At 42.6% G+C, this 26,205-nt stretch overlaps 1 protein-coding gene across 2 annotated transcripts in view; it reads left to right on the forward strand.

The window, feature by feature from the left end:
• Nucleotides 1-26,205, forward strand: part of dock1 (dedicator of cytokinesis 1) — a 180,521-nt gene that overhangs the window by 22,878 nt on the left and 131,438 nt on the right. Inside the window, exons 8-19 of one of the 2 annotated variants that reach the window (XM_056366513.1) lie at nucleotides 1,398-1,555; nucleotides 2,370-2,451; nucleotides 2,928-3,063; nucleotides 4,233-4,305; nucleotides 6,378-6,517; nucleotides 8,670-8,795; nucleotides 9,133-9,257; nucleotides 12,584-12,682; nucleotides 13,471-13,543; nucleotides 16,655-16,758; nucleotides 17,381-17,564; nucleotides 24,963-25,060. In XM_056366513.1, the coding sequence (XP_056222488.1) occupies nucleotides 1,398-1,555; nucleotides 2,370-2,451; nucleotides 2,928-3,063; nucleotides 4,233-4,305; nucleotides 6,378-6,517; nucleotides 8,670-8,795; nucleotides 9,133-9,257; nucleotides 12,584-12,682; nucleotides 13,471-13,543; nucleotides 16,655-16,758; nucleotides 17,381-17,564; nucleotides 24,963-25,060 (1,398 nt within the window). The remainder of the gene's footprint in view (nucleotides 1-1,397; nucleotides 1,556-2,369; nucleotides 2,452-2,927; nucleotides 3,064-4,232; nucleotides 4,306-6,377; nucleotides 6,518-8,669; nucleotides 8,796-9,132; nucleotides 9,258-12,583; nucleotides 12,683-13,470; nucleotides 13,544-16,654; nucleotides 16,759-17,380; nucleotides 17,565-24,962; nucleotides 25,061-26,205) is intronic. The other variant, XM_056366514.1, reaches the window with a different exon arrangement.

Consider the following 26,205-nt stretch of genomic DNA (forward strand, 5'->3'; position numbering starts at 1 on the left):
AGAGGTTTATAACGGCTCTTCATGTGAGATAATTGTTTAAGATGACCCCTCATTAGTCTCCATTGGGGAAAGCTTTCCTCTACAGCAGTGTCGTGCCATCCCTATGCAAAATGATATTGAACATTTGTCGGTTGGTTGACCCATCACTTTGGTCCAGCCTGACATATCTCAACTATTGGATGGATTTCTGTGAAACTGGGTGCAGCTGTTAACATCCCCAGGCTTTTACAGTTCATCGAATTAAACTTTGCATCGAGAGGCATCATTCAGTTTATCTGATACGTTGGTTGACATCATGACATCAGCTATATTTTATGTTTAGTGCTGTTGTTGTTCTAGCACCTAAACATGCTAAACATCAGCACGTTAGCCTCAGAGAGCTGCTAGCGTGGCTGTAGTCTCATTTTAAAAGTGTTGCATTACTATACTGGTTAGCTTTATTTTGATTTATCCACATAATTAATAAAGGTACACTCATTTAAGTGTGGTTGTTTATGTGACCATATTCCCACTGCTTCCAAAATTGAGAGATTTTTGTATTTAAACCATTTACATAGTTGCAGAAACTATTAAGAGGGTGTCCTGTTTTGCTTTCAAGAAAGATAACTTGTTTCTTGACTGATTCCTGTCAAGTAACAACACGACGGGGGATAAGAACATCAAACAGTTAGACAAAGTGCATTTCAAGGTAATAAATAAGCAGAAACCCTGTAGTTCAGTCTGGAATGGAGTTTTGACATTTGGATAACTTTATTGTAGCGGTTAAAACGAGGCCACGCCCCAGTACACAAAGATGTTTGACTGCTTCTTCGGAGACTCTGGAGGTCTGCCAGACTCCCTGTCTATTTTACTCTGGCGTGTCAGTGGCTTTGCCTCACCTGAATGTCAGCTGGCAGTGTGTAAGCGTGTCGGACGCAAAGTGCCATGCAGTTAAGCGGTCTCATCTTATGTGCCCTTTTCATCCAGAGGTCTTCATTGCATATGCATGGGCAATACGAAAGTGTCCAGGTCAACATGATAAATATTAATGATGTGGCCCCAGCATATTTTTTGAAGGGCATCCAGGGGATCTCGCAATCAATCCACCTTTTTACTGTGGATGCAGTCCTGGACATGAAGTGGATGGGAATAGGAATACAGTGTAATGGATTCTGATGGCTTTATAGACATTGTTAAATCTTACTTCTTAGCTTGTTAAATTTCCAGAAAGAAGCAGAGGCTGTGACTGATATTTAATAATTCGGTGTGCAATTACTAGCCACACCTACATACAGTGTCTCTTTCTTCATGCACTGATGTTGCTCATTGTTCAAACTGCACAGGCGTGAACCTACTTGCACAAAAGCTATGGAAGAATGCCTAGTATTGAACATGATACCTCTGTTTCTCTCTGACAGTCTCAGAAGCAGAATATTGATTTGACCAGGCAAGCGAAGTTTGCTTCCACTCCAGCCTTCGCCCTCTTTGTGACTCTGAAGAATGTGGTGTGTAAGATCGGCGAGGACGCAGAGGTTCTCATGTCACTGTACGACCCGGTGGAGTCCAAGTTTATCAGGTGAACCAACGGCTGCATCTTCACTCTTCTGTCTTCCAAGCACCTTTTGCCAGTGGAAATTTTTTAAAGATGATGCAGTCTGAACCGGAAACATCCATCCCACACACCTATGTTCTTCTGTATTTGGCTGTAGCTTACACTATGTAGATGCTTTTCAAATCAGTGGTAAAACTTAAAATCAGATACTCTTTACTGTAATAGATTTCTCTTGCAGTATTATAAACCATATCTTTTGACGTCATTCTACAAGGCAACAGTGTCAGCAATGAAATGAATATGCAGTGAAGTAAAATTAAGTCATCAGACAGTCAGTTTAAATTTGCCCTTCACACACACAAGATTGAATCCACAGTCTTTTATGAACCAGGTAATATGTCTAGATAGAGTTTGATGTTTGAGGATTTCCAGAACTGTTAACTATCACAGTAAGTACAAACTCACACACACACACACACACACACACACACACACCATGCAAGAACATAACCAGAGCAAGCACAGCCTGCTGCACAGGGATTTTCTATTGTTTTTAGGACTGTGACAGTAAATTATCACAAGTAGAGCAGCTCGACTGTGGAATGTTTTTCGTTTGCATCCAACATCAGTCGTGCATTTTGTTCCCCGAGTGGATCGGTGTTTGGATTAACACTCAAGCTTCTGCAGCTTTCTGAGGAAATTCTAGTTGATGCAACTGAATGCATCTGATTGCTTTAATTCACTGTATTGTAAATGCAAATATGAGAATTTGCTGAGACATATTATAATGATGAGTCATGTTTTGTTTTTTTTCTTCCCTGTCATCTCTCCCTCACAGTGAAAACTACCTGGTGAAATGGTCAAGTTCAGGTCTTGTGAAAGACATCGACCAGCTTCATAATCTGCGGGCGGTCTTCACAGTGAGTGTGTTTGCCTTATGTGTGTGCGCGCACACTTTGCCCGTGGTAGCGCACTGTTTATTCAGCCATGTTATGAGGCATGTGGGAGCCTGTTTGCAGAGCCTGTATTTGTTAAGCCCTCTCTGAAAGAGCCTGGGCTCGCTGTATGTATTTACCAAGGCAGTCACCTCTATCTAATGGAAGCCCAAGGGCAGAAGGGTCAGAATGCACCCGCTGGGAGCTCTTTGCTAGTTTTGGATGCTATTGCCCACAGGAAATGAATCTGTGGACACCATCACAGATGTTGCTGAAGCAGTTTGTGGTGAAAAGTTTTTTCCCCTAACAGAAACTCATCTTCACCTAAGAAGGTGCCATTAATCCATCTGTCGTTGTGTACCCTGGCCTTAAAAAAGGCTGTTGCCAGATATGACTTTAAATCCAGATGGATTTGAAGTTATTGTTTAGTGACTCTAAAGTTTATTTTTTTCCCTCCTCAGGATTTAGGTAGTGAGGATCTTAAAAGAGAGAAGATCAGCTTCGTGTGTCAGATTGTCAGAGTGGGGCGCATGGAGCTACGAGACAACAACACCAAGAAGCTGACGTCAGGGTTAAGAAGACCCTTTGGAGTGGCAGGTAAAGCAGACTACACAGAGACTCAGTGACAACCTGCTGTTCCACAAAGAGCCACGAGGCATGGGTTGTAATGCTGTAGTCAGAGGTTACACAGATTATCTCCGAACTTTGTATTACTTTGAATATCGTGTGTATGTGTGTGTAAACCTTGAGGACAGATCCCCTGGTTTGTGTTACAGTTCAAAGATAAGTATTGTGCCAAAGTCTTGTGTATGGATGAATGAATGTATTGGCTAACATTCAGAGATATCCAGCTAAAGTAGAAAGAAGAATTAGAGTTTGATTTATCTCCTGTTGGCGAGCTGCCAGGCGTATCGTAAACTAATTAGATTGGCGTTTTGCCCACTGTTGTCCGACAGAGAAAATTATACCCCTCTTCTCATGTCTTTCTCCCAGTGCCACTTGAAAGGAAGGTAAATGACAGCCTCCTTTTTGATGGCTTGTATTAAGGAATCATCGTTGCTGCTGTACATGGCATGATGTAGAGCCTGCTCTTTTTGAAACATAGTCGTAAAAGGCTTCACCTGGTCGACCTCTGGCCTATAGAATAATGCACTCGCAGACGCCAGAACCCACCGCTGCAGATATTGGCTCCGTCTCTCAGTCACTTCTGTTGAAGCCTGCGGGACTGACAAATCCAAGAATCTGTTTTGGCTCGGGCTCCTCAACCTTTGTTCATTTTGCACGGTCAGCGAAAAGGAAAAAAGATCTTGTCTTGGTGAATCATATGTTTGGAAGTGGAGGAGTCTTTATTCTAGCACTGTGGCATCACCCAATTCACAAACATGATCACTTTACTCAGTATTTATATATTACACAATTTGTTTTCAGTGCAGTTTCATGGAGGGCAAATAAGACTGCACATCAAGGCCCAGTTCTAAATACCCCTGGAAACTTAAAGATCATTCAAAGATCTAATTTATCATTGAATTTTTATGTGATGTCAGATCAGCAATTTGTCTTCCCCTCCTGTCCACTTTGTGGCAACTATGACAGTCACGTGAAATGGGTAAGAACCAGGACGAAGCGAAGACGAGCTGAGGTCAGCTGGATCTGCCCTCACCCCTGATGTGGCTTTACCATGTAGTTATCTGTGTCTCTTCCGCAGCCGTCCTTCACTCTCCAGGCCTTCAGAGTGTTTTAACATCCCTCTCCTTGTTTTCCCACAGTAATGGATGTCACCGACATCATAACGGGCAAAATGGACGATGAGGACAAGCAGCACTTTATCCCATTTCAGCCGTAAGTGCATTGTTCAGCAGCAACAAAATAAATGACATAAGGGTGCATATAATATACACATAAGGGAGTTTCTTAAAGCTTGGGATAATGTTGCATAAAATAGTGGGGCTGATACAGTTCTGCTCTCACACTTGTAGCCATTATTCTGGTATACAGTATGTCAGAGGTGCAGTGGTTGTATTTTAGATTTTTTTAGTCCTGAATACTTGACACCCGATTAGCAGGGGTTTTAAGACAGTAGTGCTCCCCTATTCCCCACTGACTCAATTAAGGCAATCTCATTAACTGCTGCCTTTCTCGTAGGACGGCGTTCAGAGCCAAAGTAACCTTTTCCTTAACGTGATTTCCTGCATAATTGGAAATGCTTCAGATTCAGCCAGTTTAACTGGCAGATCACCTCACTTAACAGTTTTATCTGCGAACATAAATCATGGAAATTAGAGCCTCGCTGTGTGAAGAGAAGAACAGGATCTACAAGGGGTTGTTTATGTCCAAGTGTGAATATTTGCCACTGAATTTCCACAGATGAAGTCTGCATGTTGTTTTTCGAGACCAGCAAGAGACAGGAAGTGCAGGAGCTATTTAGGGAAGGTTTGACGTAGTGATGTAATTTGGATAGAATCCTGGCATCCAAACAGAAATGGAAATGGCTTTCAGAAACGGATGAGATAGATCAAAATCTTGCTGAAATAAGTTTTTGTTCTTGTTTTTTTTTTTTTTTTCCTCCCAGACACTCTATTATAAGTCTTAGACAGTGTTGACCTCATCTCTTATATGTTGTATAGACACAAATCAGCTTGCATTTAGATGATGGATTATTTAATGTTGTGCTGAAATGATCAATTAGCTGATGACAAAACTAACTGACAACAGTTTTAGATAAGGATGTGGCTTAAGTTATTTATTGAGCAAATATGCCAAATATTCTCTGATTGCAGCCTCTCAAATGTGAGGATTCTGGATTTCCTCTCTGTTTTATATCAGTGTAACTTGAATATTGTTGGCTTCTGTGCTGTGGGTAGGAAACAACCAGCAAGACTGTCACCTAGGGCTTATGGTAGTTCTGATTGACGATCCCTAAAAATTCACTAAAAATAATCAGGACAGTGGACAATGAAAATAAGTTTTTACAATTTTGTATTTGTTTTTTTTTTTTAGTATTAGATTATTACTTCTCTTCCCATCATGCCCTGGCCACCTTTTCAAAGTCCCACAGTGTCCATCTCAGCATTTTGGTACAAATCAAATCTAGTGAAAACCTGTCTTGTGCCTGTTTTCCTACATTGTGTTGTTTTCCCCCCAATGAATGTACAAACCGCTGCTCTCCCTTATTCTATTTTGTTGCTCGGATTGGTTTTGATTTGTCGGACGCGCAGAAGACAGTCTGAATCACAGAGATCTCTTACTGCTTCCTCCACGCTGACATCATCACTGTCTTCTCCTCCATGCTTTTTCTTTCCTCTGTTTACTCAGAGCCCCCTACACTGCAGATGCCGTCCCCGCACACATCAGACTCTCGCAGCTGCCACACATGTGGTGCTTTCCAGATCACATCTGCTGCTTTCTTATGCTCTGTGTGTCACTCTCTACACCTGAAGCCCTATGGAGTACATATATGTTATATTTTAGTTTGCTTTCTCAATGAAAGCAGAGCGACTGGATGTATTTAACTGGGATTTTAAGTTTCCCACTTCAAGACTGACTGTGGGAAGGTCAAGCTTCCCGCTGCTGCAGTGGCTCTTTAAATGCTGACTGGGCATCATTTCCTAAACGATGATTTCTCTGTGTGTTTCTTTCATTACCCATCCTGCCTCACTGTTAACTGCTAACAAGTGGCTTTGTGTCTGTCACGGTATTCGCATCACTCTTCGGTGTGTCTCTCTCTCTCTCTCTCTCTCTCTCTCTCTCTCTCTCTCTCTCTCTCTCTCTCTTTTTTCATCCCACTCCCCTCCTCACAACCGTCACTTTGTGGCTCTTCCTGCCCCGCACATCCTCCTCCTCCTCCTCCTCTTCCTCCTCTCTCCGCCATCTCTTCTTCTCTGTGGTGTTTGCCTGTTGTGTGCATACTGCAGGCTAGCGTTGGATGACGCCATTCGCCACAAGCAGCTGAACATCTCCCGTTTTTCACCCAGGGTGGCAGGAGAGAACGACTTCCTCCAGACAGTCATCAACAAAGTTATCACCGCCAAAGAGGTCAATCACAAGGGCCAAGGTACAGTGCAAAGCTCAGACACAAGATCCAGGGCCAAGGAGGCAACTCTACACTACACTACTGCCAGACTTTTATCAACAAGATGTGTGCTTTATTCATGTTGTAGAACAGCTACACTAAGTCAGGACCTGATGAAAATCGAACCTGGATCACAAAATAGTTTTAACCAAATCGCCAGCACTGCATGATGTTGGGTTTTTCTTGACATCCCTTCTAGAGGTGAACCGACTTTGGAGTTGGTTGACATTCAAATACAGAGGGGGAAGCCTCACACTCATAACAATGATGCAGACACTTTTTTATTTTTAATCCTGTAAATCAGTGTTTTGGCTCATATTACCTCCCTCGCAAAGCTGAGTTCCAATATCTGCCAAAACTGTAATAGAAAGAAAAAAAAAAAAACGCACAGATGTTTGTATCAGAGTTGTGAGTGTCCTGTTATCTCTATAGAAAAGGTTCTCTATTCATCCTCCATCTCTGCTAAATGTTGTGAGATCCTCATAAGGAAGGCCCAGACTGTTATTAAGGTTGGAAGGTAATGTTGAATATGAAAAGTGTATCTTCAAATACATTTTATTGTGCTGCTGTCATTTTCTTTCATAGAACATTTTAGAACCCCCATATTGGCAGGGTGGAGAAACTGTTCATCTTGCTAATAAGAACTTAATTCTTTGTCAAGTGCTCACAATATAAATTACTGCTCATACTATAAATAGTTGGACTCATCACCATGACTACAGGATCTAAGTAATCCAGCTGTTAATTAAGCTGGCGAGTCTTGTGCGGAGACCGGATCTTATCAGCGATTTGACATCTGTGGTTAGAAGAACAACATTAGCCGTCTGAGGGATTTGCACTGAGAGGGGAGAAGCAACATGACAGCCTCCATGGCATTGTCATGCCCTATGAAGATGTACTTGGATAAATGTCAGGTCTGCTCCGGCCCACACTGAGATGAACAGCAGCGCACTGAGAGCAGCTGTTTCGGTCACGCTCGCATAACAAAAGGCTTCCGGCTAGACTAGTGAGAGATGTGTCACTCATAACAATATGGGGCTTGTAAAGTGAAAGTGAATAAAGCTTCAGGGTTCACAAACACTGCTCATTTTGGTGCCCTGTGAAGGGGCAGCGCTACAGGATGACTGCCTAATTGGATGCTTTTTTTTTTTTTTTTTTTTTTTTTAAGTCATTTCCAGTTTTGTTCAGGGGTATGTATCTATGCTGCTTTGTTTTTCCTGAGAGAATATTAAGAGTGAGTGTGGTTACAGAGCTGTGGCTGGCACCCCATGCAGTGTCTGCAGAAAAGAGGCTTTTCCAACCAGGAGAGAAGCAGAGCAGCCACTGGTGTTAAGTTGATAGAAAATATGACCCATGAATGCCCCCAAAAGGCCCTTTGTTTCAGAATTATTCAGAGCCGCAGAGTTTCCTCGGAAGTGTCACACTCTGAGTTTTTCCAAGCCCAATTATTGAAGTCTGGGAATTACTGCACAATTTAAATATTCTACAATAAATGTGACTTATTCTCATATAAAAACGAAGAGTGTCTAAAGAAGAAGTCTGGAGCATTGAGGACATAATCATGAATTTTGCAGTGGGATGGAAAAGGACCCCCCCCCCCCCCCCCCATTTTGTTTGTTTGTTATGGAGAAACATATTATTTTTCTCCCACTGCTAGTGCTCAGAAGTAACACCTCTGTTTGAGCCAAGGTCTGTCTGTTGCTATGATGTACTGTTTATGCCAAAGAGAACATCCTGCATAAAGGAAAGCTTCTATATGAGGCAGTGTGGTGCTATATATGTCAAACAGACATCAACTGTTTGGGCGGCTGCAGTGATTTTTTTTTCTTTTTCTTTTATGTCACCAGATTTTGTAGTTTGTAACACACACCTTACTACATGTCACTTTCAACCAGGCACAAGGTAAACACACTTGTTTCCTCTATTATGTTTTCCTAATCACATCCCCGAGGGTAGCTTCTATTTAGCGTCTTGCCCTAGAGCTGTTGCATGTCACTCTTGACAAGTGACAGTGGAAAGCACGAAATAGAAAATCTCTTTTTTAGTATTTTCCTGGGGCAGTTTGCTTTCCACTGTCGTCTTGTCCTGACGTTATCTTGGTCCCGCCCCCTCTTTGCCTTAAATGCATCACCAGGCCTGTGGGTGACTCTGAAGCTGCTTCCTGGAGACATCCATCAGATAAGGAAGGACTTCCCTCACCTGGTGGACCGATCGACAGCCGTGGCTCGCAAGATGGGCTTCCCTGAGATCATCATGCCAGGTTGAGTGTTTTTTAAAAAGCTCCCCCTCGGCTGCTAGTCTCTGAAAGTTTCCTGATTGATTCACCACTTCATTCATTCAGAAAGTGATTTAGAAGTACGGTCTGCTATTTCACAAAGTGTGAGGGAGACAAAGAACATATCATAGTTCATTAAGGTCTGATTAAGACTTTAGTTATTTAATAGACTGAAGTCAGCCATAAAGTCGGGTTCAAAATATCCACTTATGCCACCTCAGATATGAGTTATTCTGTAATATTCATGTATATATATTAAAAAGGGTGAACTGAAACTCTATTAAGCCTGTGAAAAGTGAGGATTTGCTGTTGTTTGCTACAGGCGACGTGCGAAACGACATCTACGTGACTCTGGTTCAGGGCGACTTTGACAAGGGGAGCAAGACCACGCCCAAAAACGTTGAGGTGACCATGTCTGTTTACGACGAGGACGGCAAGAAACTGGAGGTACAACTTAGAAACAAGAACATGAACTCACTTCTTTTGGTATTTTTCTTTTCTCAGGGTCAGCTCATTCTCAGCATTCAGGACACAAAGTGCTGTAGCCAATCGCTCTCTCAGACAGTCTGTGATTTACCGGGCTTTCTTTAATCCCGCACAGCTCAGCACACCGCTTAACTGACCAGGAGTCCTATAAAACAGTGCGATACACAGGCCAGACTGCATTCCTTTGCCACCTGTCAAAAAATGACAGACTGCAATGTTGGTGCTTTGTGGTTGATTGACTAGCTTAAAATTTGGCTCACCACTGCGGGGAATCAACCTTTATCATTGTCAGAGTCAGTTACAGACTTAAGCGTGCGAACAGGCGACGTGGGCAGCAGAGTTTGACAGCTGCAAGTGATGGAAGATGTGAAATCAGCATTTCCCTTCTGGTATAATTACCTTTGCTAATGAAGTTAGAAGGATCATTTTCTCCCCTGTCTATTTGTTTGCCAGCAATCTGTCTCAAAAGGTTGCAAATTTATTTGGGTGAAATTTGCACCCCTTGATGCAGAGCTCAGTTAATTATATTTCGGTGGCGGTCATCAGTTAATCATTCTAATTTCAGTCATAGTAAAGTCTAACAGCCCGGATTGCAGCTTAACACCATGTCACTAGAAACTCAAACCAGAAAGACCCAAACAAAATCAAATCAATACGGTGGCCACAAAGAGAGAGAACGTTTAATGGATCCTCGCTTCTGACTTTTTCATCATGTGCCAACCCGTCAGAGTCTAATGTCCTAATAAAGCTTTTGTTTCATCCAGAGTTTCCAGCCAGTGACCCCTCTCTCTCTGATGTTTAATCATTGTCACCCCCCTGCTTGACTTTACCTCTCCTTCTGCAGAGGCCAATCAGTTAATGGGGCATATGAGAGGTGTAGAAGAGCTGGACATGAGGAGTATGTGGGAGGAAGTGGGGCAGGAGGTGTGTGTCTGTGGGAGTGTGTGCTCACGTGTCAGTCAATTTTCAGTTCTCTGGTTTTTGAGGGGCACAGTAAGTAGTGCTTGTATTTGTTAGTAACTCTTGTATTAGTTTTCATACAGATATAATGCTACTATGTCCACACTCAGTATAGTATATGGAGTGAGAGTGGAAGTTACAGGGGCTGATGAAGTGGGGAGGCCTCCTGCAACCAGCGAATCAGAGGACAACGCTCTTACCCAGGGCTGCCTCAATTACACACATTAGTCTTAGATTGAGAGACTTCGTCAATGATTTGGCCCAGCAGGCTGAGGAAGTGTAAGGGTCGGTTGCATCATCGCTCGACAAGATGTCTCATTGTGATTATTTTTGGATGTCGCACATGCAGTTTGTTTTATAGTATAGTTTCCGCTACAAAAACAGATGAAAAGCTGAAGTTAAAAACAGAAGTTGTGATCTAATACAATGTATTAACAGAACATGTTGTGAATAACTTCTCACCTACAGTAAAATGAATACTGGTGAGTATGAATGCAAAAAAACAAAAAAAAACAAACAAGATGAATCAGTGTTTAATATCTAAACACAAACAGCTGTAAAAAGGAACTTTGCCTGACTAATATCCATCATAAAATTAACAACATTTGTAAACAAGACACGGTGTGAACATTAAGTACACAACAGTTTGTGATACTCAGTGGCCGGTCACAGTTCACTTCAGCAGGTTCACTGCCTGACCGTACTCAGTCGGCATCAGTAGAACCTATCACTGTGTATCTGTATTCAGGGCTGTCAGAGCCTTGAGGAGATGTAATGATTGGAATCAATGACAGCGGTCAACAGTGATCAAGACTCTGATCGCATCTATGAGCGTCATGATCAGGTTATCATTGTGGTGCTGGAGCTCCCTTCAACGTCTCGTCTTGCAGCTCTTCACAGAAATGCTCAGTCAAATCTCTTCAGTTCTCCAGGGATCAGTGCTAATTGGTTAAATTCTCTCACTTCCTTCCTGGATTTTAACTGGCTGGAAGGAAATTCTGTCTCTGACATGGGAGGCACAGCCACTTCCTGTCTGTCACTTTAATGTCTGAAGCTCGATATGATCTTAGATGAAAGAACCTTTCTCTGTAATTCACCTGAACTCTAGCTTGGAGTCACAGCTTAAAACAAAAAAAGCTATTTATGCAATAGAATAAAGAGCCCTCCACACACTAGGCACTGAAAATTAGTAAAATGGAAAGTAAAGGAAAAAGAGTACTCACAGTGAGGGAAGTTTTATAATAGGGCAACTTTGCAAGTTTTATTTTCTCTGGCTTTCTGTCTGGATGTTTCTCTTTTTGTCTCAACCTTATTATCCCCTCCATTCTTCTCTGTCCTTTTATCTCTGTCTCTCTGGTCTCTTCTTGTCTCTGGATTTTGTCATCCTTGCTCTGTCTCGAAAAGGGTTTTTTAAGTTGCGTAGTGAGTCTGTACAGCGACTTCTCGTCACCTTGGCAAACCCCCACAAACCCTTCTGACCTGCAGCTAGACCTCATCCACTTTCCCCCATTTCGTCTCTTCAGAATCTGGAACTGTCATGAATCCTGGCCGCTTAGTGAAGGGGCAGAGTTGCAGGAGCTAGCACCTGCCCCCCCACCCCCCCACCCCCCCCCACCCCAGATCTGCTCTGGGGGGAGACAGGGCCTGTTATTCCTCATAATTGCTGGTTGTCAGAAACCATTAGTGTTGGAGTATTTCAGCAGCGGTGCACTAGCAGGCCAGGGAGTCAGCTGCAATAGTGGGAGGAAAGAGGTAGGCTGGCTGTGCGCAGATTGATAGAAAACAAGGCATGTGTGCCATCCCCCTGTCGCTCCATCACTCCTGGTAGATCCCCCCGGTACGGCGAACAGTATTTTACATACGCACCCTGATCCATTGTAGAAACTCAGGGGACCCGCTAGGCAGACCAATTTACATGGCTGGATCCATCAGCACCAGCTGGTCCTTCTCCTCTTGCCTGGCTTCCCTCCACTTCTCCCTGCATGGGAGCCACTGCCCCTCCTTCTTAAATAATTAATTTCTAATTTATTTCTTATTTCCACAATGCTCTCACGAGATTGGCAGCCAACAGGCAGGTGCTCATGCATAAACCGCGTCCAGACTTTTAAAGGCCATTCTGCTAGATTAAGACTTGCTGCCCCGGGGACTACATTTCACAAAATAAGCGCTAGTCAATTTTCCACATGCTGTGAGTGTGCTAATGTTTTGACAGGGTCATAATAGCTCAACCGTCATGATTTTTGCTTCTTACAGCTAAGCCAGCATAACCAGATAACCAGCTGTGTTGTCTGATAACTTGTTTCATGTGTTCCGGTCTCTTTGTCTAGAATGTGATCTTCCCCGGAGCTGGAGATGAGGGGATCAATGAGTACAAGTCTGTCATCTATTACCAAGTAAAGCAGCCACGCTGGTTCGAAACAATAAAGGTATGTCTCTCTTTACCTGTACGTCCTCACTGTGTCTCTTTGTTGTTCTTCTCAGTTACATTTTCAGTTACATTTACATTTCAGTCATTATCTCCCACCTTCACTACAAAACCACTCTTTGATGTAATTGTTAACAACACAACTAAAGTTTCCATCACCAGAACGATTTAGCATGAAGCCTGTGGGGAAACTTCAATGCATAGAACGACAGTAATCCAGGCAGCTATTGTTTTATAATATATATTTATTTTACTTATTTTATAATTATTTTTAATATATTTTTGTACAATAGATAAATATAAATATACAATATGCTGCAGCTAGGCTCCTAACTGATTCCAAAAAATGTGATCATATTACACCCATTTTAGCCTCCTTAGATTGGCTACCTTTGTCTTTTAGGATCGATTTTAAAATACTTTGAATCACTTTTAAGGCTCTGTGCGGTTTGGCACCTTCTTATATCTCAGAAATACTCTCCCCTTATGACCAAACACACTGCCTGAGATCCTCGGGCAAAACTCTGTTATCTGTCCCAAAGTCTCGGCTAAAAACCAAAGGTGACTATGCATTTCTATTAGAGCCCCCAGACTTTGGAATGGCCTACCTGGGGAGATCAGGCTTGTTGAATCGTTACCCCAGTTTAAAACACTACTCAAAACATGCTTGTATAAGCAACTTTTAATTCTTTTCAAGATTATTGTTATTATTATTATAATAAATCAATCACACAATCTGTTTGCATGAATATGGACGTCTCACTGTCCCTGTCTATCCCTTTTCCTCAGGTTGCCATTCCTATTGAAGATGTGAACCGGAGCCACTTGCGGTTCACCTTTCGCCACCGCTCATCGCAGGACTGTGAGTACAAATGTCAGCATGTGAATAATCAGGTTTGCTGATGACCAGCTGCACAATTGGCTGCTAATCTATCCAGAGAGAGAAAAAAAAAAAAATAATAATGGAAGATATCCAGTCCAAGCAGATGTGTTGCACGGTGATAAATACTTTGAAGCTCACCCTTTGTCACATTAATCAGAGGTATTAGTCTGCCCCTGCACAAAGCAGTGTCATAGAGTGGCTTGTCAGAGACTACAGCTGGGATGTGAAAAATGCCTGAGGGATCTCATTTGTTTATTGGGACCAGTGTCTCGCTGAATGCAGCCAGTGTTGTACGTCCTTCTGTTTTTTAACATCCTTTTTAATTTTGGGGGTGTAGAGGGCAGGGAAGCCTGGTACTGGCAGCCTTGCCTTCCCATCTGCCTGCCACATGGTGAGGTGGTCTCTCCAGTAGAAGGAGTGATGCAGGGAAAGGTATTTTGGAGAGGTTGTAGGAGCCACAACAGGTGTGTGTGTGTGTGTGTGTGTATGTATGTATATATATATATGTATGTATATATATATATATATATATATATACACACACATACACACACGAAACACTCAATTCATATGGCACAAGCAGAAGTGGGAGGAAAGTCTGCTTCTTTTTCCCTAGTAAAGCAATCTGCAGCTGCTGTCATCCTCCAGCTCTAAAATCCTCTAGCTCAGTTTGCATCTCACCTGCATGCAGGTGGTTTGGAGGAAGTGGTCAGGTCTCAGAGCTCAGCGCTGTCTTATAATCCACTTGGAGAGCCTTCTTGTCATGCTTGGCACCTTGCTTCTCCGTGGGACTAATGCTGTTACGAGGCATGCCTTTGAAACTCTGTGACTTGCTGTTATCTTGCTGTAACGGTTGCTTTAGAAACTGGCTCACCTCAAGTGACTCTGGGACTGCAGGGGCATGCTGACGTTGCCAACTCGTCACCGACAATTGGCGATACAGACATATGTTGGAAAGGTGTAATGGCTGGATTATATGAATTTGTGTACGGTGTGTGTCTTGTATTTCTCTTGTCAGTGAGTGTGTTTATACCACTATAGTACTGGCATCATAGAGACATGGTTATTCAAATCCCTGTACACATGAATCTAACTTTATCCAAGTTTGTGATTGTCTGCATCTGTGCAGGCATGTCTCTTTGGCATCCGGCCACTTTCTGGCATTTGAATTACCTCAGTAGTTGAGGATGAACCCACTTTGATTTGTGGCTGCCTGCAAACATTGTAGAAGCTGTTGCATTCACCACTCTGCTGGATTTGGCTTCTCCATTTGCACACACCAGCAATGAAAGAAAAAAAGAGTGCCAGCTGATGCAGTTTATCCTCCCTATCACCATGTGTCAGACTTAAATTTTCATCTCAATGTGTAGAAGATATGCAGAATAATAGTCATTGTAGTTTTCTGAAACAAGGAACTAGGAAATGTAAGGAAATGCTTAACCTCTCTATATGTGAAGGGTTTCTGAAGAAAAGCAGAACAGAGGTGGTCTCCCATTTGAAGAGAGTTGCTTTCATCTGCCCGTGTCCCTCCTGCTTCCTCCACTGCTCCTAGCTAGTGCTGAACTTTCACTAGAAACACAGACTGACAGAACTGCTCATCAAGGCCACCACTGGAGCTCACGTGCTCGCCCCCCCCCCCCCCCCCCCCGGGTTGAAAATCAGGCTGCCTCTACCACAGTGCATCAGATTACCACCCTAACATTGTCAGGCCTCATCAGACTGATGGCTGCTATCACAGATGCAGCCGCGGCTGTAAGAGATCTCTGCCATCTTTTCACTTCTGTTTCATCTGTCATTATGCCACTACCTGGTGAGTGGGGTAGTGGGAAAGGGTTTAAAATGTGGCACAGTACACTCAGCATAAACCTCAAGTGACAGCCCACCTCAGAGGTGGAAATTAGCAGAATTTCCACACAAACTTGACTTTGATTAGCTCCAAAAAAGTACGTCTGTCCTGAAAGTGACCTTTTCCCCCAGTTGCAGAGTTTTGAGCTCTCTGCTCTCCTCACAAAGTCACTAATACATTTTTCTCAACTGGGTGGCATGCGTACAGTGTTTTCCCTCCACTGGTTCCTCTCATGCCAGCCCAGCAATTATTCACAGGCGAGGCTGCAGGCAGCAAACCAATGAGGGGATTTATGCAGATAGAATGCGTGAGATACTTCGATGAATCAGGACTCCCTGCACATAAATTCGAGCTTGTTGATCCACAATGATGATATATGTGGCCCTTTCCAAATGCTTGGTTACAGGACAAAGTCATAACTCTCCTGCTTGTTTGTGCCGTGTTTCCCCTCAACACCCCCCACCCCCTCCCAAACACAGTCATATACATGTGTATGCACATAGCAATACCCCTAGAGGGATTATACAAACTGTTCACAGCTGAGGCTCTGAGATCAAGTGAAAGTATTAATTCATATGCTAACATGATGCAGACAAACGTTGATGCTTGAATATCAATAATAAACTATTACTAATAAAAAAAAAAAGTGGATTATTCCTGTCTTTTAAAGTTAGCAAATATGATCTCTTTCAAAGGCAAATGACATATTTTTATATTATGATCAAATCAGTGTTGAGATGCGGAATATATCAGCTTTTAATTGAACTATTTCTATTATTTCACCTCTTTACCTTGTACAATTCACTCACATCTATCGTCCAAAGTGTATCTGCCTCTTTAAAGTTAAAGCAGCTTGTGCACAGATACAGTCACTGTGTTAATAAAGTCATCAGAAGGGGACAGTAAAATCTTGTCAGGAGCTGACTCTAGGCCTGTAGTGCTGAGATTTACATTTGGGATTATCAGTTTTATTAGTCTGGTAGTTTGTTAATGACTTGTTGTAAAGTCAGCCGTGCTGCACAGTTTACTCTTGTGCAATCTGTTTATACAAGCTTTAATGTTGCCCTTTAGATTTTTTGAAGATGCACAATCAAATAAACACATACTTTTAGTTAGCAAAAAGTAAAAGTACACGGGAAAGGAAAGTGTGTATCTCAAAGGAAATGACAGTAATCATGGACATCTCCTCCCCTCTGGCTGTTGTCTGTCCTCCTCCTCATGCGTCCCTTTTTCTCCTCTCACAGCAAAAGACAAATCAGAAAAGATATTCGCCTTGTCTTTTGTGAAGCTGATGAGGTACGACGGGACGACCCTGAGGGACGGCGAGCATGATCTCATCGTGTACAAGGTAAATGTCTCATAACATGGTTAAAAGTCAGTCTTTTGGGACTCTCTGGTATCTTTTGCTACTGTACCTGCCCACACTCCTCATGACACGGCCGCAGCAGAGCTGAGTCGTAGGTGAAAAATTGGCCGGTCTTATTAGTGGCTGTTGTAATAATAGCCTCACTGCCACTTCTACGGAGGATTCTGTAGTAGGTGCACATCAACCCCCACAGTGAAATCAAATTACCTTCCAATTAAAATCACTTGCATAATGATACCTTTGCGTCATGGTGCCCATTTATGTTAATTAAAAAGTTAATGTGGGAAAAATTCCCCCAATTAGATTTTTCTGTCTCGTATTCTTTGCATTACCGTTGTCACTCACGGTTACTGTTTCGCAAGGAGTTTTGTTATTACTGTCACACACAGTGTGACTGGCAGAAAAAAAGTTTGGGTGATAGTATACACAAAGAAAATCTATCTTACCAAAAACTCAATAGTAATAGAACACACACTTCATCACAACATAAATGGCAGATATGGATTTCAATTATGCTGCGAAAATGAATGAGCTCCCTCAGCTACCTCAGTTGTAAATTGTACATTTGCTCATAAATTGACTGAATCTTATCCCGGCGAACCAGGCGGAAGCAAAGAAGATGGAGGACTCGTCCCTGTACCTGAACCTACCTGCCACCAAGCTGGAGCTGGAGGAGAAGGGCTACTCCACCACCGGTAAAAGCACCCAGAACCTGGGCAACTGCACCATCAGCAAGGACTCCTTCCAGATCGCCACCCTGGTCTGCTCCACCAAGCTCACACAGAACGGTAAAAGCCCTTTTCCATCTGTAGTTCAGCTTTGCCCCCTCTCTTTGTTGCCATAGGAGTAACCATTCTCACATTTTCTTGTTAAAAGCATAAGAAAGAGAATTTTTGAGAATATTTTAGCTAAGTAGACCCTTGATTTTGAAACTAGCTTTGGGCCACAGCCTCTCTGACGTGACAGATTATCCATGCACAGTGACCATACATCACTTAAAGTAGAACTCTGGGACCTCTGCCGTCTTTCACTCCTTCCATCTGGTCATATTGGACACTTGCCCTCACTCAGAGGTTTCTCCCTTCATCCCTTTCTCCCTCTAACCTACTTTATCTTCCTCAGCTCTTTCAGTCCGCCTCAGTCAGTAGATTTGAGTCTATCCGTTTCCCAGGATGCTGAGGAGATCTACACTTATTAAACTAAGGAAATCCCCATCTCTGCTCTGTGGCTTATTGATTAAGGATTTTGGCCTCTTGTGCTCCCCCCTCAGCTTTTAGTGTGGCTGGTGTTGTTTTCACCTTGTGAGTCTGTGTCTCTGTGTGTGTGTGTGTGTGTGTGTGTGTGTGTGTGTGTGTGTGTGTGTGTGTGTGTGTGTGTGTGTGTGTGTGTGTGTGCGTGTGTGTGTGTGTGCGTGTGTGTTTGTGTGTGTGTGTGTGTGTGTGTGTGTGCGTGTGCGTGTGTGTGTGTGTGTGCGCGTGCCTGCGTGCGTGTGTGTGTGTCATCATGGCAAAATGTGGTCGTGGAGACACCAACTGCAGTGGGAACTATCACAGAGGCTGTTTTGAGTACTTTGGCAGGTGTTTATACGTCTGTGGACAGATTTTGTTCGAAACGTCAACATGCTGCCGGGCGTCGCAGCTGGTGTGATCCCATCACAAGATGGTCTCCAGTACATGTTTATGAATCCCCACAGACATTACTGGAAACCATGTTGGACGTGTTGGTATTTCCGGACTGTGCTCATTGTGGTTGTCTGAGAGTGGATCGTGTGAAAAGCGAGTGGTCAAACGCTTCCAGTTCTGATTTCACAGACAGAAGCATCCTAAATGTCTGCTTTGCTTTCCCCCTGCACTTGATGCCCGATGCTTTGTGCTTCTTTGTTTTGTTTTTTTTTTTTTTTTGTTGTTTTTTTTGTTGTGCAATGTCTGAGTCACCATTTTTAATTAGAGTCAAAGTTTAGGCTGCCTCCATCCTCTCAGGGTTTTTTTTTTTTTTTTTTGGCCACAGCCTGAAAGAGAATGAGAATGAAGATGGGACAGATTCACTGCAGGCTAATTTTACCTAGAAGTTAAATTAATGTTTTACTCGCCCAGAGCAACACCCCGTTTGAATAAGAAATGCGTCGTGCCATCATGTTTTTTATTTTAAATAGTCGAATAAGGGCAGAGTGAATGGAAATGCTTTGGAGTGAAGTGTTGAAGCAAATTGATGTTGTGCATGTTCTGGCACTTTGTAGTCAGTTTTCAGTATCAGAGCTGTCACTGAGTAATCCTTGTGTAAGCCTGGAAAAAGAAACTACTACAAACCTGTTTTTTTTTTTTTTTTTACCATCTTCAGGTGCTAAATACGACATCATGATTTAAATCCCTGTTTCAGGAATGTCTGGCCAGAAAAGATCAACAGCGAATTAAATGCCAATGGCCAATTAAATCAACACAAATCTTCTCCAAATTTGTCATTTTAATAGAGGATAACTTCACTTTATTACAACATCTGTCTTAAATTTGTCCATAATCAGTTAGGCAGAACATTGCTCACAGAAGAGATCACTGTGATTTAGAAACGTGGCGATATCACCGAACAAACTCGATGGGGGAAGACAGTCAAACAGTCAGGCAGTCGGACAGGTTATAAACAAAACAATTGCTCAGCCAGATTGTCCAAACCACTGTGTCTGGAGGCAGAATTTAAAGCAAACACACCTGAGATAAAGTAAGTACGGTAAATCAAAGTTGAACCAAGAGTTTAGTCTGTAAACTGTGATGAATGTTTACAACAGGGACTTTGAGTAACCATTTCACCGTTCACCTTTATCCCAAAAAAGTTTGGCCAAGCTGCAGGCCTTGTTTAAAACTTGTATGCATGTCTGACTGGTTTTTGTCGTCTGTCTTTGCTTTGGCAGAGTTGCCGCATCCCTAAATCTCAGCAATTAACTTAATGAGAGCAGTCTTATTAGTACTGAGAGGAAGAATATTGACAACTTCGCTGTGGATTCATCCATGGCATCGCATAAATAGACCTCAATCCTCCATCAGTCAACAGGGGCACCGTGTTGTCGGTTTGCTTTTAAGATTATAGAGTCAGATGCTGTGACTTTTGTGTCTCCTCTCACATTACAGAACTGTAGGAGCTATGCCTTTTGCAGATAAGGAACCACCTCGACACCTTTTTGTGTGATTTAAGAGGAACACATGGTTGTTGAACTTGATATGCTGACACTTTGGAAACAGGATTTTCACTTGCCGGCGGCTGTGAAGATGAACAACAAGCTCCCTGTTTACATTGATCTTCAGTAGAGGTCTTCTTTCCACCAGCTGCCATACTAATGTGGAGGTCTTACGTGACCTTGTGGTGAACATTTTTCTGTCGAACAACTGCGTGGGAGAAAAAGTAGATTTTTCATTGATCCCATCCTAAATGTGGCCCCCGATAACATGCACAACAAATACACATGAAGCCTCTTTAATGAGGTCACAGCAGACCCCCAGGACAGACCTTGGTCAGATCTCTGGGATGAGGGGGAGAATTTCTGTTGTCAAAGTGCTGCTGCAACTATTGTGTGAAAGAATGGGGCGTTGTGTGTTGTTACAGTAATGTTCCCTTTGAGGGTTATTAAGTTTAGTCTGCGGTTGAAGTTGTCGTTTAAATACAGGCATGAGTGCTTCTGCTCAGTGGGCGGTGATGTCAGCAGAGGAGCAGTGTCATGAGCAGAACCTGCCCACACTGATTACACTAGACAGGGAAGTAATGTGTGCAGCTCAAACCATTGTCTAAACTGATATGTAGATTCACGGGATGGAACACACAGGAAGGCATCACTCAGAACCACCCTCTCTTTTATTTGTCCACATCCTTTCCTCTCTACGCTTTCTCTTTTTCCCCTGTGTGAGAGGGGTGGGCAGCAGTGTGTGCTGTTGCTGGTGAGAAGACTCGGCTCCGTGGAGCAGCTTCACTTCACTGATATTTACCTGGCACTTTGTGGTGGTAATTTGCAAGGCACCAAAAGTTGCTTGGGGATCAGACTGCCTCGTCACTGCACACCCGAGTTTGATTAAACAGAGAGGTCTGTGTGCATGTGTGTGTGCATGTGCCCCCCCCCCCCAGATATGTCATCCCACGCAAAAGTTCTGGGAAAAGGTTTGAGTTCTTTTAATAAAGCAACGTAGAGCCAATCTATCTCAAGCTATGCGGGAGCCTGTCTGCTTTATTAAAACCTAGGAGCTCTTTAAAACTCCCACCCAAAAAGCTAGCCTGCTCGCTCGCTCGCTCGCTCACTCACTCACTCACTCACTCACTGCACAATTTCCTCACAATTTTCATTTTCAGATTTCCTCCTGCTCTGACTTCTCGTTTACAATTTCACACACATCCTCACCCTCTGACTGTGCTTTTATTTGACAAATAGTTAAATTGTTTGACATGAATTCTAAACCACATCTGTGAATCAATAAATCGTTTGAATCATTCATGAAGCAAAAAATGCCAAACATTCATTTGCTAGTTCCATTTTTCAAGTGTAAAGGCGTGACTTTTTTTCTTTTCTTTGTGGTTGACTTTGGACTGTTGGTTGGAGAATGGTAATGCGAAGTTGCCCCCTCATTCACATACTCACACATTGATGGTTGTGGGTGACAATGCTAGGTGCTGCTTGACCATAAGGAGCAATTTGGGGTTTTAGTGTCTTGCCAACGGACCCCACACGGGGGACAGGATCAAACTGCCAACCCTGCCATTAGTGGACTACTTGCTCCACCGCCTGAGCCACAGTCGCTCCGAATAAAACACGCTAATTGAAAACGTTACCTTCGGCTCTGGAAAATTCTGATAGCCGTCTTTTCTTTCACTATTTAGAAACCAAATAATGCATCGATTAGTTGTAGAAATAAAGTGTGAATTGATAATTAAAATAATCTTCTAGTTGCAGCCCTGGGTGTATCTAAACTCCATCATCACCTCAACTCATTCATATCCTCGGAACTGGTTGCTTTCAAGAGGTTTTCTCTGAAGACTTACTCTGGCAAAGGAAAAAAAAAAAAGGCCCTTGAATGCCCCTTGCAACAGACTGCTTGCTTCATACACATGACACCTCATCCCTGAGACCCACGTCTGAGATGAAACACTCTTTTTAATTAAGCTAGAATTATGCAGGCGGTCTCCCTGCGCTGGGAGCCTATGTGAAGTGGCTGCTGGTTCTTCCCTGGGTATTTGCAGTGTGCTTCACTCAGTGGCGGCTGGAGGAGATGCAGAGATCTGATGGCAGCAGACCTGGCCTAGTGGAAGATGTATTAACATCATGTTCCCACCTTGAAAATGTTTTTAAAGTAGAGAATTCATGTACCTACTGCGTGTGAAAGTGCTCTTACGTCATTCAAAAAGCCTGCATTTCAAACTTCAGAACCAAATACAAGGTTATTACTATTAAGAAGAAAGAACAAGCTATTAAGACTACTTAGTGGCTGTGTTTGCTGGTGAAAAATGAACAAAAATTGTCAGGCAAGATGTACTGTAAACAAACATCGAAATGGTAATGTGAGGGCTTTTGCATTTCAGTTGTGCAGTGATGATATAACCTGTTATCCCAGAATTAATTACTACACCACTCTCCATCTGCCATTTTTGTAGCATTGTTTAAATTCAGCTGCCTGCAAAGACACCCATTCTCTGGCACATAATTTGTCGAAAGCATTTTTTGTTTTGTAACTCCCAGGCAAACCTGATCTCCCACACACCCTGCGTCACTGTCCCATGTGCTACAGACAGTGTGGCTGCTAACAGCAGTGCCCCATTGGGACCAAGCGGCCTGATGATTTATCTGAGGTGCTAAAGCCTCAATTTTCAAATTTATATCTCCGTGGGGGGGTCCCTGGTAGTTTAGAAAGGGTCTTGCGACGGAACCCTGATAGCTTGTCAGGTTTGCAGATGATAGGCATCCATCAGATATTGCCATGCTTGATTGGCTCTTTCATACCCAATCAAGCATGGCAAACAGAGAGAGGGAGCAGCAAGAGACGAGTGTCCTGAAAAAAAGCCTGAGTTCACAAAGAGATGCTTGGAGTCAGGTGAGTCAGGCATCATGTTTCCCTGAGCCTAGCTTCTCTTTCTATGCAAGCTTGGCTAATAATCCATCATAAATATGCTATATGAAAGTTTCTACTGCTGCCTTGCATCTGGACAGGACTATAATAGAGAAAATTCATAGATTAATCAGTTATTTGATGGACAGATTTTTTAAGAAACTAGTTTTGCAGTTGATAAATCAAATGTCATTTTTTTAAATTAAAAAGCCAACACTCCCTACTCTTAGATACTACCTATATAAACCTAATGGACAAACGTACTCCTTTTTTTTTTTGCCTTTAATGGGATCGAAGCAAGGACGTGCACTTTCGACTTTATTGTTCACTTTATTTTTAAACCGTTTGCAGCAGCAGTGAGAGCAGAAGCTGGGATTAAAATGGTAGAGGACATAAATTATTTTTGTATGCGGATGACATTCTTTGTTTAACCTCAGACCTGATTTCGTCACCCCCTATTCTTCTGGACACGCTTGAATCAATGATGATACCAGTGACTGTTTCTATAGGATGTTGAAGCAGTATAATCAGATAATGAAGGACTATTTATCGATTGGAAAGGAACCGAGAATCAGAATGCAGAAGCTTTATGATAAGAGAAGTAAAGACGGCCTAGCTTTTGGAACTTTATAATGTTGCAGTTGAAATGTCAAAGCTTGCCACACACTGGGCCACATAAAGTTAACATGGATGGACACAAATAAAAAAGGAAATCACAGCCCCATTCAAACCTGTTGAGACCTGGTCACAGAATGTTGTGGGCAGAGTAATCCAGTCTTGGAGCACTCCAGAGGAGTGTGGGTGCTTACATAAGACACTTGGTATATCCCAATAGAGACACGAGTACTCCTCTATTTGGACTAATCCATGTATTAAGAATAGGAAAGAAACCTTGTTTGTGGAAAGAGAGGAATTTGAATAAGATTAGAGACCTGTATAAGGATAAGGTGTTTTTTCTCATTTCAAGAGGTTAGTGAACATTTTATACTAGAGGAGAAGGGAGGATGTAGCTCAAGGTAAGACATAGCATTAAAGCCACAAGTATCAATCCAGGCGAGATGGAAAATATGGTACAAGGTCACCTAGGTGTGCAGATGCTCAGTGTGGGAAGTAAGTAGTAGTAAATACAGTATGGTCCATCTGTAGGATGGTGTTTTATTTAACATGGTCATTTTTCTTATATTGAAGTGTCTGTCTTTTTCTATGATGTTTGAACAATCCAAAATTTAATAATATAAATAATACAATAAAAACTTAAATGACCCCCCCCCCCCCAACAAAAAAAAAAAAACATGATGGACACAACTGACGCAGTGGAGGTTAAGATATCCTGACTTTTAGACCCTAGTATGGGTCAATCTTCAAAAATGCTGATCCTAGATTTCCCATAATGCAACTTAAAGGCATATTTTGTTAGACCCTCCTTGACCTTGACTCATAAATGCCTAGTTTACAAAAAAATGTGTAAATCTCCAAGCTCAACACAAAATAAACCTGATGACGTCAACCAGGTTGTTCTTTTGTTTTTCCAGGCTGAATATATCCCCAGTGATGAAGTCGGCATCTTAACTGACTGAAGTCTCATAACATTCTACATTGCCACCTTTTCAAAGACAGCTGTTTTTTTTTGGTCTTTGAAACAAGTCTGACTCATGTTCACAGAGCTGCTGTACACACTGCCTTAACAAACTGACACAAGTGCATTTTTTAAGCTCCCAATTTGATAACCTGCCAAAGGTGGCCTGAATGAGCTCTCCCTTGAGCGTGATTAATCACATAATGACTCATTCTCTTGTGCCTGAATTCATTTTCCATGATTAAAATGAGAGAACTCGTAGAATGACTAACGCTGTATATGTGAAATTTACAAACTGACTTGTGTGTGTGGGGGTGGGGTGGGGTGGTGGTGGTGGGGGCGCCTTTAACAAATGTCTGACCCCAGCACTCATTAAATTCAAATGTTGAACGTTAATTGTCATTTCTCGCTGCCTCTCCATATCTCTTCACACTGTATTATAATTGGCAGGATGAACTCAATGCTGTGCATTGTGGTAATGACTTTTTTTTGTTTGTTTGTTTGTGTTTTTTTTTTTGTTTGTTTGTTTTATTCAGTGGACCTACTCGGCCTGCTGAAGTGGCGCTCCAACACCAGCCTCCTGCAGCAGAACCTTCGCCAGCTGATGAAGGTGGAAGGTGGCGAGGTTGTCAAGGTCAGAGGGTGAAAGTATTCTTCCACTGTGCTGTTGTCTTTGTTTTCAGGCTGAGTCACAGAAATCCTGTGCAGTCAAAAACTAATGAGCTTATCTCACTTTCTTTTGTATTTTGTCAAACTTCTGCTTTGCCTGAATACAGATTTGCAAAGACAAACAAAAGATCCCAAGATGCATTTGTGTTCACACTTCCAAATGTGGTCTGAGGTGACATCCACACCATTACGTTTTAGTTTTAAAATGCATCTCTTTTGCTAAGTTTATGCCTGGCGTCCACACTACTCTGGACCTTTTGGCAACGGTGACGTAAACACCCAAGGTCGCTCCCTGATTGGGTCTTATCGATCACGAGTTACCAGTGGTGAATGCCACATGGATAACAAATTACAAGCGCTACTGACCTTGTTGTCTTTGCTAGCAGCTGTTGGGCAGTTAAATTCTGCATTTTAACGCTACAACTGCCTATGCTGTTCCATGTTTATGTTGTTTTCTGCAAACTCCCAACTGCAGAGTATTCAATCTGTTTCCTGTTTTCACCGGCACGCACATGCCCAGTGTATGGTCATGTGATATGTGTTTTTCCAAGTTTGATGGTATGTGCAGAGTTCATTTCTGATACGGAGCTAAAACAATCGTCTGGACAGAAAATGCTTTTGATTTAATACGCTGTTTTGGTGTTTCACACCTGTGCTTAGAGCTGTCTACTTGTGACAATATGACATGAGACGGATGTTAACGGATATGAACAGGGCCTTAGTGTTCCTGGAAACTATACAGCTACTTGGCAGCGATTTCACATATAATTTCACTTCCTGTCAGGGGGGGAACAGGTTGCTATTTTTTGTTGTTGTTTGTGTTTTGTAAATGTGTAGAGGGAGGAGGGAGCACATAGCGCCACACACAGCCTACAGAAGGGGAAGAGATGACCTGCTGTCAGAGTTGTAGGCAGGCCCTTTAAGTGCTCAGCATGGGGCAGATGAATAACTCTCTCTCAAGAGAAAGTTTCACTCTGGGCTGGTTGGGGGCCTGGCAGATTGCAATGTGTCTGAGGAAGTCCTTTACCAGACAGTTCTGATCAGGCCAAATAGATGTGTCAACCACAGCTGGACCAGTTCATTAAGCCACGGGGGTGTGATTATTATTAC

Source organism: Seriola aureovittata, chromosome 21 (genome assembly GCF_021018895.1).
Source record: "Seriola aureovittata isolate HTS-2021-v1 ecotype China chromosome 21, ASM2101889v1, whole genome shotgun sequence".
NCBI lineage: Eukaryota > Metazoa > Chordata > Actinopteri > Carangiformes > Carangidae > Seriola > Seriola aureovittata.